This window comes from Oreochromis aureus, linkage group 6, assembly GCF_013358895.1.
Source record: "Oreochromis aureus strain Israel breed Guangdong linkage group 6, ZZ_aureus, whole genome shotgun sequence".
In the NCBI taxonomy this organism is placed as follows: Eukaryota; Metazoa; Chordata; class Actinopteri; order Cichliformes; family Cichlidae; genus Oreochromis; species Oreochromis aureus.
In genome coordinates, this window is record NC_052947.1 from 25,340,162 (window position 1) to 25,354,749 (window position 14,588).

General features: G+C 42.7%; 1 protein-coding gene across 12 annotated transcripts in view; it reads right to left on the bottom strand.

Annotated features, from left to right (window-relative positions):
- The window catches only part of LOC116321355 (nuclear factor 1 X-type-like), a 109,745-nt gene that overhangs the window by 88,436 nt on the left and 6,721 nt on the right, over positions 1 to 14,588 (bottom strand). For 11 of the 12 annotated variants that reach the window (XM_039613536.1, XM_039613539.1, XM_031741178.2 and 8 more), the window contains exon 2: positions 13,546 to 13,629. In XM_039613536.1, coding sequence (XP_039469470.1) covers positions 13,546 to 13,629 — 84 coding nt within the window. Of the gene's footprint in view, positions 1 to 9,511; positions 9,678 to 13,545; positions 13,630 to 14,588 lie in introns of those variants that run through there. The other variant, XM_039613534.1, reaches the window with a different exon arrangement.

Consider the following 14,588-nt stretch of genomic DNA (forward strand, 5'->3'; position numbering starts at 1 on the left):
ATAGGAGGAACCTGCACAGGCTCTTTATGTACCTTTTAATGCTTGGATACTTTTCAGGTAACAAACTCATGAAGTAAAGTTGCAAAACACCTTCTAAACGCACACGTATTTACAATTCCTTTAAAAAAAAAAAATTCTCACCCAACAAAAAGGGTAAAAAAACCAAACTTTTTCTGTTTTTTTGGATAGTTTACAATCTTAACTGCACCACTTAAAAGACAGGAGACAGGTGCATGCATGCACACAGGCCAGAAAGCAGAGAGTAAACAAACAAGGGTTCATTTTAATCATCCCTAGCCTGTTTATTTAGCACCGGTCAGGATTTAACTAATAAACCTTTTTAAACTCCACTGCAAAATTCCTTCTTTTTCGACTGCAGGGAGAACATTCAAACAGTATTAATTCCTCTGCTGGGAAAAGGGACAGCCTTTTCCCGGAGCAATCCATAACATCTGAATATAAAAATAAATATGAAGAGCGGGCGCGCTCTTAACCCCAAAGTGAGGAGGGAAAAAACCTGCCGGGAAGTTTGATGGTGCTGTATGTTTTTCCTCTGTTTCGCTAGCATCTGGGATTACCTTTGTCAGTTACTCTCGCTGTGTTTGAGTACTTTAAACTGCCACCATTTGTCTTTTTGTCCACCTCCTTATTAATTTTAATCAGTCTTTTGATTAAGGTTGCCCTATTCTATTTCTGTCTTCTTTTTCTTTTCTTTTTTTCAATCTTTTCCGTCACTCCCTCACTGCCTCTCTCGCTCTCTGCTGGACGCCCCAGTGCCAGTTAACACACCACAAGCCAGAGGGAGGACCGCAAGAATGCTTAAATCAGCATAATTAGGCCTGTGTGTACTTTAAACACACACGTTTCCCCCAGTCCTGGACCCCTGCCACCCGTACACCGCTGTGTACGCAGCCACGGCCTGTCTCTTTGAGTCAATAAACACAAACATATCAGCAGTCAGTCTCACAAACGTTTACACAGTATACACAGACATACATATGCAATACATGAGGTGAAAAATGATGCAGTATCCTTCTTCCACCCAAATGAAGCTACCTCCCTCATAGAGCTGTCACCCCCCACCCACCCTCCGGGTCCAAACCACCATCACCACACTAACAGTTTGACCCTTTACACTGCGTAGCTGAAGGGGAGGGGGAAAAAAAATGTGTTGAATACGCGGGTGGGGGTGGTGGGGTTTACTCTGCACGTCCGCTCAAACATTTCCATAAGCGAGCCCGGTAAAAATTAAGCACGAGCATGCACTGAAACAATGGCAAGGGATCTCGATTGGGTTTGTGGTTTTGTCCCACACACACACATCTGTATGTGTTTTAGGTTTCAGTGGTGCATTAACAAACAACAGCCTCCCAGCGAATCCAGAGTTCCGAGCTGCATATGGGGATTATCAGTAGTCATTACAGACCATTTAATAGCAATCAGCATAATCAAAAATGAATCAGTCCTATCATGTGAATTTCAGATGGCTAATATCACTGCCTGGGTGGATCATATTAGTTAAGATGGAGGACTGATTAGACAATATTTGGCATTTCGTTTTACTTAAATGATCACACAGAGACCCGCACGCTTTGGAAAGAAGCTCAAACTTGTCTTTACTCACACATTTTTTTTTTGTTTCTTCTGGGGTTTTTTTTGTGGGGGTTTTTTGCCATTTATAAGAATATCTCTATAACAGAGCTGACACCCATGAACGAAGACGCGCTCAGTACAAAAGTCTGAAAGTCAGCAGCTACACGGCGTTCAGAGGCATCCAATCAAAACATTACACTCCCTCCCTCAGGAGTATAAACAGCGACTGCTCCCGAAGAAGCTTCAGGTGCAGATGGACACTGCGAGCGAGGCCTGCACTTGCACAAACAGCTCCAAACACAGCAAAGCCCAATCTTGTGAATCGAATGAGAGGAAGAGTGCCAAACACGAGAGGCCGGATACACTTTAATTTATTCGGTATTCTAATTTCCTCCCTGAAGTTATGCACAGAGCACAGGTACCTCGTGAAGAGCGACACGCTCACCCCTCTGACTTTGGAAGTACAGTGGCGTTTCCATGGAGTTCATATGTCATGCAAGCAAAACATGGACCTAATTTGATTTCCATTTTTGACATCGGCCGCCTCAAAAACAGATAAATCTTATGTGGCCTGAGCTTAGTTTCTCCGGAGGGTGATTAGAACACTATGCTCAGTCCACTTAAGAAAAAAAAAAAATTGTCAGCAGCATTTGATCAAAGTGGTGTGACACTGTTTATATGAGGGTACACAGTGAAAACTGGCCACAAAGAAGCCACTCTGTGTGTCTCTCTCCCTCTGTCTGTGGCCTCTTTCTCTCTGCCTCTCACACATACACACACACATACAGGGGCATGAGCACACTCATTTCTCTGTTTGTGTGCTCACACAGCTGTGGATCTTGCGCTGGGTTCAACCAAGGTAAAGATATGGTATATTACGCAATGGCTTATAGATTTTTCCACCCCTGGCGAGCTGCCAGTGCTCTCAACAGGAGTGAGAGAGAGAGAGACAGACAGACAGACAGACAGAGTGAGAGGGAGAAAATCAGAGAGCAGCACACTTTGTTCCACAAAGTCTGACTCACTAACTGGATTCCCTGGCTGCAGTTGGAACTACAGACCTCTGTGACCAGCAGTTACACTGCGGACACATGGCTGAACAGAAATGTGTGTGTGCGTTACTTAATAATACAGGGAATTACAATTGTCAAAGGGAATCACGGTGATTGGGAGTTTGCAAGCGCATCCGTAACAAATGTCAGACATGTTCGTTTGGCCCGGTTGATTTTTCGGCTAACGTTCCCGTGGCTGCTGCAGCCCTGCACCGCTCTGCCTCTTCTAACTCACACAAATGTACACAGAGCCCAGTCAAAAATAAATGACCTTAGCCAGTCATTCAACACAGTGGACTGTCGTGGCTATAAAGCCTGCCCTATATATTGCCATCAATAACAAATTAAAAATACAGTAAACATATTGTCAAAGGCTTAAGTGTCAAACAGTAGCCTGCGATTGCTTTGCTTGCATTTAATCCGAAATGCCTACACTTTTATGATCTGTTTGTTTAAGGAGAACGCCAACTTTTTTCGACGAGGCAAAACAATCACAAGGCTGTTTTAACTGATTGGGGGGAAAAAAGCACAAATAAATGCCTTTGACGTGAACAACAAAAATGTGCACACATGACAGACATTTTGGTGCAGACTACTTCCAAAATGAGACTTGGAAGAGTCAGCAAGAGCAGCCCAATCTGTTTTGAATCTGACGCTCGCCTGTCAGGATGATCAATCAGAATGTTTTCTTGATTTACTTACTGAGTACGTGACATGCATATGTTAATGAAACTTGCACTCTTCTCATATCGGCCTCGTCCATATTTTCCCGCCTGGATTAAGGAGGGAGCCATACTGTTCACACGCAAGGAAACAGAATTGCTTTCACTGAGCTGATTTGGCCTAGATCTCGCTCACTGAGGTTTCCCCTACTCTTTTAATTGGGCTCTTGATGCTCGAAATAGGGTATACTTCCTCTAATTAGCTATATCTATAGCGTATGGGAGGGTGATGAATGCATGCATGTGTAAAATCCTCTTTTGAGCAACTCCAAACTAACTAAGAGCTTTAATTTCACGCTAGGCTGCATTGTCCCATTCAGTGGGGTTACCCCCACAAAAAAAAGAAGAAAAAAAAAGCCTCTGAGAAAATCAAAAAGAACGAAAAACACACCAACGGGTCACACAGGAGGGGGATGGAGCAAGATATAGGGAGAGGGTGAGACAAACAACAACAACAACTGAAGCTCATCCTTGAACAATGCCGATCACTCACTAACCGTTACTTCTCTTTAAAAGGGAGCTAATTGAGAAGGTGGAGGGGTGTGGAGGAGAAGGAGAAGCGGGGATGAAGGTGAAGGGGAGTCTGTCCCAAGCAGCTGCAAGAGCAGCGCACTTCTTTGGCTCTTGCATCTTCTCATCTCTTGATTCCTTAGTGGTTTCTCACATTTCCATCGTCTGATGATTTCATCTCTTTTGCTGGCAAACTAAAGTCTTTTCACGTTAAATGACTGTAAACTGCTAGTTGTTGCACCTCTGATTCTGAAACCTGAGAAAAAAATAACAGTCTTGCACAGGGAGGATATGCAATTATCAGTCAATCACACGAGCACTTTACACACTTAATTCGTACCCCAGCCAAGATTAAAATTATATCGCATAGTGAGCAAAGCAACAACAAAAGCTCTGAGGGACAATTGTGAAAATTTGATTTTGGAGCATTTTCCACCCCCGTGACGAAAACTGGCAAAGGCTAAAGTCGGAGCAGCGTTCCCAGTATCAGCACAGTGAGGGGATTTCGACTCTGCTGCTGCTGCTCCTGAACGCGTCTGTCTATCAGTCTATAACATTACGTGAGTGTTCATTCTCTTTTCGGATGAGTGTGCGTATCTTCATGCATACATGTGTGTGCAGTATGGCTCGGTAAACAAAACTATCTCAGACCAACATAAGACCGCTATAGGGGCTGCCTGCTACCACTGGCCACAGATCAACCTAAACCTAATCCACACTAGAAGGCAGAGGACAGGGAGGAGGTAACATGTGCACACGGACACACATAAACACGCGCATATCGGCCACACAAACACATGCTCATCCATCCAGAGGACAGCCACCTATTACCGGATTGTGCCAAGTGCCTCGGTTAAGCATGATAAATCCATTTTCTATGGGCAGTTGGGAAGACTGCACAGATAAGGGATAAGCAGAGCGCCACTGTGTTGGATTTAAATCACCTCCAAGACAGATTCACCCACATTCAAACAAACACACACTGCCATAGGAGGACTGTCCAAGAGCTACCTTGGGCTTTAGGTCTGGGGCTTTATGGGTCCTTCAATTGCATATTTTTTTCTTTTTTGGTGACGTTACAAACAAAAACTAATGCAATTTCAAAATTTTGAGTATAACAATTTAAGTTAATTTAGGCACAAATCAATCCCTTACACATATCAGGCACATTTATTGGTAGCCCGTGATCCAAATGTATTTAGACACCGCTAAACTGACATCAACATGTGCCATTTCTTACTCCCAAGCACGCTTTCCTTCCTGCCTGCCTACCAGCTCTCACTCAGGGCCAAGAAGCGTAAGTTGGGCCTTGTCTGCCTCTAGCAAAGGATGAATAAGTAAAAAGAACACAGTGTACCCCTGGGTTCTGCCTACAACTCACTGCCGGCCTGCCTGCTTGCCCTTGGCCTGCAGTTGGCGGGCCATTTTCACCCTGCTTACCGTCCACCACGACAGAGCTGTGGTGTGCCTGCAAACTAGCTATGTGTGTGCAGGATTATAGGGCGTGTGTGTGCATGTGTGCGGTGCAAAGTGATGCCAGTAAGGATTGGTATGTTACCAGATCATGCAGACCCACCTCGGCTTACACCAGCAGTCACTGACCGGTCCCAGTGAAACCAGAACCTACGCTGACGCAGGAGAGCCGTGGCCCAAAACGGGACGGAAAAACAAGTACTGTACGCACACAAAAAGCACACACTAGTGGGTAGTTAGCTGTGACGACATGGGCCTTGAACATTTGACCCTTTGTGACAATGGCGACTACTAGGTGGAAACCAGAAAAAGAACCATCTCAAAATCCGGCTTAAGAATGAATGTTTGATTTGGACAGTCTAACTGTATAGAAACTGGCTGTGTGAATTTCACACAGATTGCCACACATATTGTGCGCTGCTCCATATACAGTGATTCACTTGGCTGTTTGGTTGCGATAAAAATGCTTTTATCTCTATCACCAAAGATACTGTCTGCAATATCTTCACTTTTCCCCCCTCCTCTTCTTGTGCTATTGCTATATGGCACGGCTACTGTAGCCTGTGCACATTTCCCTTCATGCTTCTAATGGCTCAGGCAATCGCACATGGCCGAGTGAATTTCAAGGACTCATTTGAAGTCCAAAAAAATCTAAAACCCTTAAGAAGTGCGTATAATTGGACATGAATGGCGTATGAGCGAGAATCAAGTGAACAAATAAAAATGTTCTGCGCGTGAACCGCGAGGGGAACAGTTAAACAATCTCCCGGCACATTGTTAAACATTTCTTATTTTGCGGCAAAAGCTTCAGAAGTTGGCGCTAGCAACCCATCTCATTTTGGATAAACGGGACTTAACGGCAGTCTGAAATAACCGAATTCACAAACGCAGCACATAGAAGTTTTAATTAACGACGCCCCCGCCCCCCTCGACCTTCAAGCCGCATTAAAACTTGATGCAAATGCATTTCCGTCACAGGGACGTGAAACAATGCCACGCGTACGCAAAAAACAAAAAACCAACTCCTGCTAATGTTTGGCAGTGTTTTGCACCGCCACTTTGGCTCGTCGGTCCGTCACCTACCAGGCTATTCCAAAAAAGCTTTTATCAGCATTAATAATGCATTGTAGGTTGTTTACACCACTTTTACATGTTTTCTGTAATTTGTGAATTATTTACACGACAGTCATCAAGAATAAACTCTTAATGGAGTCACTGGACGAATGTGGAAGGATGGATGGATGGATGGTTAGGCTACAAGCAAACTACATTACGCACGTCAGCATCCGTGTGTGCACTCATGTGGACCCGCACACACACACACACACTCACATAAACGACGTGTATTCCGTTTTAATGAAGCATCAAAAAGATAATTAAAAAGAGCAGAGCAGAAATTAATGCAAATGTTTAAGTCATGTTTCAATTACAGGTGTGAAAGAAGCAGGATGCACGGGCGTCTTTGGGGTTAATCTTTGACTGGTGTTATCTTAATATACTCGACATACAAACACGAGCTCTCAAGGAGATACGAGAGAATGCAAACAAACCAGCTTTGCTTGATATCTGTCACTAGACCCGTAGACGCAGTAACAGCAGCCTAAGCAGATCAATATGTATCACGCATATGGGCAGCACGAGTCCATGCGGCGCTCGTGTGAGAGGATCTGCTGCCAATTAATTTTAATTAATGGAAAGAAAGAGGAAACTCGATGCGGACCTCGCCTCATACCGCCAGGCTCGGAAAATTATCTGTACTAAATATGCAGTAGGGCTGCTGGACTTATTTTACGGAGCAAATCAAATGGGCTATTGATTAGTAAATGTCATTCTGACTCTATAAAACCTGCAGACGGCAGAACAGTCAAGAGAAAGCGGGAAGAAAGAGAAAAAGGCCGACGCTTTTCTAGGGATGCCTGTGATTCCGTTTTGTTGACGTACAACAAACTAACGGAGAGGAGCCATACATACATGCATACACATTATACTTTAGTTTCAGTCAAAGAAAAAGCAAAACAGGTCTGGTCTGAAGGCCTGAAGTAACTGTGAGAAGGAATCCTGCATGTTTTCCTCGGAGCTCTCGAAACCAGACTGTTCTGTTTAAGGAAAGGAATGATTACAATTCTCTGCTCCATTGCAAAAGGCTGTGCAGCTACACTATGGTTTGGAATACATTTTTTGCAAAACGTATGAATATTACAGAAAAGCATTTTGTAGGACTAAAAGAAACGCAGGGCTGCAGGCCGTGACCTTCCTGTATCATTGAAATGTAACACGCAAGCTGGAAGCCAAACTGTGATTTTATTTTGTTTTAAAAGTAAAATTAATGCGCAAAAATTATACATCATAAGCCTTATAATTGACATTTATTGCACTGCAGGCTGTAACTTACAGGTAACTGAAGCTTGTGTTTAAAAAAAAAGAAGAAAAAAATCGTTTCTTACTGACAAATGGGCCGACTGATATTAAACGGTAATTATTAACCCCACCTTTAAATAAAAGCTTGCTGGTGACGTGCGTGCAAATAAAAAAGTGCTTTTATCCCGGTGTGTGAATGAGATAAGCCGAGCGGCAGAAGGGAAAAACGGACCTGCGGCGGCCTGGAGCAGCAGGCTCGGCGCTCCCGTGGTCCTCATCTGTTAACTCTGCAGTGACTGTTCTAATATAACTTTAATAAACATAACTTTAAATGTATGTGCTCTGTCGGGCACAAAAAGTGCGGCGCTGTAAAGAAAATGAAAAAGGTCATTTACAGCGTGACCTTTGAGCTCCTGAGCCCTGTGATATGATCTGTTTTGATTTACAGATAAAGGCTCCTTACGCACTGAAACAACACACGCGGAGCTCATAAAGACAATGTATTCACTGTTATGAAAAACGAAACAAAAAGAAAAATAAAGCTTAAGCTCTACGTCACTTCTGTCAAAAAATCAACAAAGGCTGTCCTAGTCCTGTGTTTTCCTTTAATCTCGAGTTTATTTCTAGTGCACATTTTACAGATATATATCAAAGGAACATTATAGGGTATGAGCTGAAACAAGATAATGCAGAGTTTTAGTGCAGTGGCAGAAATGCGTAGAGGAAATGAGCCTTGAAAGGTCAAAACTAAGTCTGTAATTTAGAATTTAGGTGAAAACCTTTGAGCTAAATATTCACAGATCTCAGTTAAAAGCTGCAGTTTAAAGAAAATGTTTTAAAGCAAATAGATCAAAACTTTTTTAACTTAACTTCTCTGTGTAGAACCTGTACCTGATCCACGGCCTTTAAAATTACGCACATTACATTCTCCCGCTTTTTTTTTTTTAACCGGGAGAATCCCTAAAAAGCTTCCACCTATACTGACTTTCATATAATGATTATGTAAATATCACGGAGTGGTTCTGTTGCTTATTTAAAGGGAACCTCTGTTTTGTCATTAATCAATCTGACACCACCGAGAACACACACATGCACACTTGCCCACAATTTCTTCTTTGGCTAAAAAAACCAAAACAATTAAAAATAAATTAATAAAATAAAGCACTTTGTTTTGTTTCTGCTGTTGCAGAATATGATAAATCCAGTTAAGATTGCATCTACGACGTGACCCTTAAAGGCCCCCGCGGCTGAAAACTGGCAGACCACCCTACAGCCGTAAGTCAGAAACCTTAAAAAAAAAAAGAAGATTTTACTACTCAAGAAGCTTCATTAAAACTCGTTCATGAGCTTTATGGATAAAACCAGTTATTGCCTCCGTTTGTCTGGAATTAGTCGCAAGCTGTCAGGACACCCAGCCCCTCTTCCCCTTTCTCCAACCTCCGTTTTATATAAAATAGATTTGGGAGAAGCGCCATTTTCTCTCCAAACCATGCGCAATGAGACGCACAAGAAAGCCCGTTGGAGGAGTGCCATTAAAAAAGAAAGGGGGAGAGAGAGCGCGCGAGAGAGGGAGAGAGAGAGAGAGAGAGTGAGAGAGCGAGGGAGGTTAAACACTATCGGGGAAAAGAGAGCAGAGTTGGGGAAAAGCTCCTTCGTACGCAGCAAATGACAAGTAGCAGCGCGACAGGCGACACAACACTGTAAACCACGTACAGTAAAAACAAACCGGAGGCGCGCTACACCGGGGGGGAAGGAAAAAAAAGCAAAGCGCCGGAGCCTTAAAACGGCGATTTTCTTCCATACCTGTGTCAAGCAGTAAGGGGAGTACATGTTGGAGTCTACAGATGAAATTTGGAGTTGCTGATAACAAAGTTGGATGGAGGTTCGCTGCGGTGCCGCATTGCAAAGCCGCTGTGGCTCAGTCCAGGCTGTAACCCCGCCTCACTTGCAGTGAAAGCTCCACACTAACTTTAGAGGAAAGTTTTTGCTGCTCTCTCTCCCTGCCTCCCTCCCTCCCTCTTTCTCTCTAACGCTCCCGCTCTCTCACTCTCTCTCTCCCTCCCCGCTTTTCTATCAGATCGTCACAAACCTAACATTATGTTTGAAACGATCGTTATTTAAACGTTTCTTTTCTCTTCTCTTTTCTTTTTTTTTTTTAAGATTCAACGCTTCGCTAAATCCCCCAAAGAAAAGTCGCTTGAGCTACAGTATTCCTGCAGAACTACAGGGGCTCAATGTGCGCCTCTGGTACTGTGCGGGCAGAGCAGTCAGCTCGTCGTATTTTAAAGATAGTAATACTTTTTAAAATGTGGCATGGGATTTCGCTTATATTTTACTACATGATTTAAACATCTATCTATCTATCTATCTATCTATCTATCTATCTATCTATCTATCTATCTATCTATCTATCTATCTATCTATCTATCTATGTTTGCAGTCTTTTGGTTATGTAAAAAAACAAATCTTTTTTTGGTGCAGGGATATTTACTTTGACAAAACTGTCTTAAAAATCTTTGCCAATCACTTGTGTTTGCCAGAGCAAACACAAGTGATTGAGGTGGCAGATTTCCTCAAAAAGATCCCTTTTCTGCTTTCATATCCTTTGCTCTTATGAAGAATGCAGAAGCAAACCCAAGTGTAACCAAAATAGAAAGACCAAAAAAAAGAAGAAAGTTTTAAATTTACAGCTCAGATTATGCTGTGGTCCTTTGTCAGCCAGTCATCTGGATGGTGGCACAAAGCTTTCTGCGTACAAGCTATTTAAATGTCTTACAAGTCTGTTGAAGGGGGCCCGATTGTTAACTTGACTATGTGTTACTGTAAAGTAAACGTGCGCAGTAGGGTCGGCTTTTGATACTGCTGAAACATCTCATTAAATCTGGACCGCTTATTTTTATTTAATGCATTTTATAAGGTGTCAGAGCTCAACATGAGCCCCGACTCTGCAGCTCCGCTTTAGCTCGAGATGCTGCGTGCCGCTCGTTTTAAGTAAAGAGCTCATCATCTGAAAGTTATAACCAGACTTAAATATTTACAATGGCAGGCGCATTCATGAACCTAAACAAGTCCAAAATTATTACAGCAAGTTGTAAATTCTGCTGTCTAAGAGAGTCATTTTTTTCAGCCATGATACATTTTGCTTTGCTGTTTCTGTTTCTGCTTTTGTTTTTAACTGAATCCAAGTCATATTCCGGTATACGATATATGTTTATGGGGACAAAAGATACCTGAACTTGTGCAAAGTGCTCTAAACCGGTCTCATTGTGCCTCTATTGTATGGAAGCGATACACTCTGGTTCTAATCAGGCTTGGCTTTATCCTCACCCGCTCCCTGCTCCTCAGCCTAATCAAACTCATATATGCAGGCAGAGTGCCTGCAATTATACATAAGCCTCTGCCTTGTGCATGTGTGTGTAAGAGTGTGTGTGTGTGTGTGAGAGAGAGAGAAAGAGAGAGCGAGCATTAGTATTTGGAAGCATGCGTGTGCCTGTGTGTGAATACAATTCTATATGTGCAAGTCTCCGTGTGTGTATGTGTTCCAGTTGTGCAAAAGTTTTTGCTCCCACCCACATGTGTGCGCAAGGGTGCGGTTTTGGGGGTTGAAGTCACCCTTGTGCTTGGATGCCAAGTTTTTCGGGGCGGGGGGGAATGAAGCTGTGCAACTTTACGAGACCTCAGCCTATGTAGCATACATAGAAACCTACACCACAAACGCACATGCATATAGTGTACAGTAGACACAGACACACTCACAGTTTCAGTGCATTCATGAACACAAATGTCTGTTGGTCAAAGATATGCTGGCACAAACAACCAGAAAAAGAATTTCACCGAGAAAAAAAGAGGGAAAAATCTAAATTGAAGTGAAAGAAAGTAAAACATATTGAGGTGTAGTGTTCTTTTCCCAAAGTCTCTCCTCTTTCCAAACCACACCCCACCACGGCACAGGCCCAAACCCCAAAGCTTTTGTGCGCTCTCTCGCTTTCCCTCTTTTTCTTTCTGTCTACCCCCTTTTTTCTCTTTCTCAGTGGCTCTTTTTAGTGTCACTTTCTCCTTTTCTGTCTCATAATCTTCAGCTATTCTCCCTTTCTTTAGTTTCTTTCTTTTTCTTTTTTTTTTTCTGCTGTCCCCATCACACACACACTGTCCCTTTCTGCTGCCTGATTTTACTGGTTGTCTTTGTTTCTGGCTTCAGTCTGACATTAGGTGTCCGTCTCAGTATTCAACACAGGCACTTGGCTGCAACAAACAAACTATAGCAACCGACCGCAGGAGTTACAAAACACTGACGCTTGGGCTTTCTTTCCAAACTCTCTGGCCATAATCAAACAGTCCTGTCTCAACATCACCTTTGAAAGCCCCTCGAGCGCACAGGGATCTAGTGGTTTCTGAGACTACGCTTGCCATTAAAAAGCACATGAGAAAACCATATGGCGTGCCTAAAGTTAGCATGTTGTGGTCTCCCATTGACACACAGCACTACTCATATCCTTGTTGTTTACCAATGCCTGTGGCTAGGCCATTAAATATTGAATGTGATGTAGCATACTGATACTGCCATTAGCATGCTAAATGTGTGAGACAGGTGGTTGAGGCTGCCTTTCAAAAGGCAGGAAATATGTGAACGGAATATTGTGTAACTGTACCGTTTACTACGGCATACAGTGTAAATATTGTTTGAGTAAGCTGTTTATGTCTGCCCGCGAAGCGGCACGCCAGTCAAATGCATACAGGCATATGCAGTCAGAAAGACATGGCTGACCGGCCGCTATGGCTAACAAGCATATCATATACAGTGTGGATCCCAGAGACTATGGATCTGTTTGTAATGTGAGTGTGTATGCAGAGCACTGTGTTAGGCCTGCTGCTTTTTAAAAAAATGTGTTTACTACATGTTATACTCTGACTGTTTTGGATTAGTGTGTTTTTGCCATATTTGTGTTCAGTGCTAATAAAGACGTATAGATTTATTTTGCTGGGATTATGTCATAATTAGTTTTGTTTTAAAAGTGGAAAATGGAACAAGTCATATTGAAGCGTGTAGGCCAAAAGAGCAATTTTCCAGGCAGTCTAGAAGTTATCGCCAAACTCATTCTGAAAGCTGATTTTTTGGGGAAATATTTGTGAAAATGACCATATGTATAACATGTAACACAGGCAGTGTCCTCCAGAAAAATTTCAGTTTTATAACGTCAAGCATTTTTTTCTTTGCTTTAACTGGCTTCTAACTTTTGCCCTGCACGTGAAGCGTGTCCTCCACATGAATCTGCAACAAAACCAATTTTCTGCCAAGCCTAAATAATCCCTTATAAAAATACATGTCACGGAAAAGTTGACATTTTTAGGAAACATAGTGTTTTTGCAGGGCACTTTTGCCACTTGTCAGCGCAACTGACAGATGAACTGAGGACATTCATGAAGACGTGTGGGAATTTTTTTTTGTGTGTGTGTGTGTGTGTGTGTGTGTGTGTGTGTGTGTGTGTGTGTGTGTGGAGGAAATGGACATATGAGCGAGCTAATAGCACAATGTCAACACAAAATGTGGATGTATTTTCTGAACACATTACTGGAACCCCAGAAACAAACATTCGTCATCGCAAGAGTGAAGGTAGCATAGTGTTTCCTATGCTGTGGTCAGACCATGTCAAATGAATGCACTAATGAGGCTTTTGTACTTTAAAAATCCTTCCCCCTCTAAAAGAAAAACAGATTGCAGAGACAGGGTTCCTTTTTTGTTTTTCTGTGTCCAGGAAATATATCTTGGGACATCAGTGCAATTAAAAGGACAGATACAGAGAGCTTGCAGTGTGTATGTATTTTGGGGATGTGTATACCCTATATGTATCAGACACGAGGAAACATTCAGGCATCCCTGGGCCTCTAGTGGGATCGTCGTTCACCAGGTAGGTGTCAGTAGCCTGAAAAACAGAGAGATAGTTGTTAAGTTAAAATTGTTTCCATGTAGCTGAAAAGTCATGTTGCGAAATGTGGAACAAATACAGCACAGATTTTAGGCCAGCATATATTTTATATCATTTTAATATTTATTAAATAAAATATTATAATTGGATTTTGTTGCTCTTTAATAACATATAGTATATTTAAGAAGTATTGCAATGTTTAAAGCAATCTCACAACACTCTGTTAATTTGTTTAAACCAGTGTTTATTTAGATTGTGGCAAAACGAAATAGTGATTTTTCTTCCCTCCTCTTTATGAGACGTAACCCTAAAATGTACCCGCTCCGTGTGAAACAGTCTTTTAACCCCAACTGGTTTCATTTCTCCACAGAAGCTCCACAACACTTGCACTGTAAATCCCCAGTCAGATTGTCTGTAAGTACAAGGGTGTATGCATGCATATGTGTGTAGGTGTGCATTCAGGGAGCTTCATTTGTATTCTAAGTCAAGCAGGCAGGCGGGCAGGCAGGGTTCTGGCAGGGCCCGGAGCTGTGAAATAGGCTCTCCTTGCAGTTCTGCAGTTGATTGGATCAACCTATCCCACTCTACTTAGCCGAAGGGAGCCCAAATCCCACAGCCGCTGTGCCGTTCTGTGAAATCCTATTTCATTTCACAACTTTAACGGATAAAAAAGCATGCACACACGCTTGTGCCAGCCCAAGACCCCATGCCACATTTATTCAGCGAACGGGAGCAGAGAGAAAACACTGCATGTGGTTGTGTGGAAATGCCGAAATGCACACGCATATAGTCTAACCCTCTTGAAAATATAATCGCCCGTATGCATATACATTTTTTCCACACCCATGTTCGCTCTGCCTCACGCGCAAACACACAGCAACACGCACCAGCACACACACACACCGATATACACGTGCATGCCACTTACGCAGACACACAGACACAAACCCCATAAT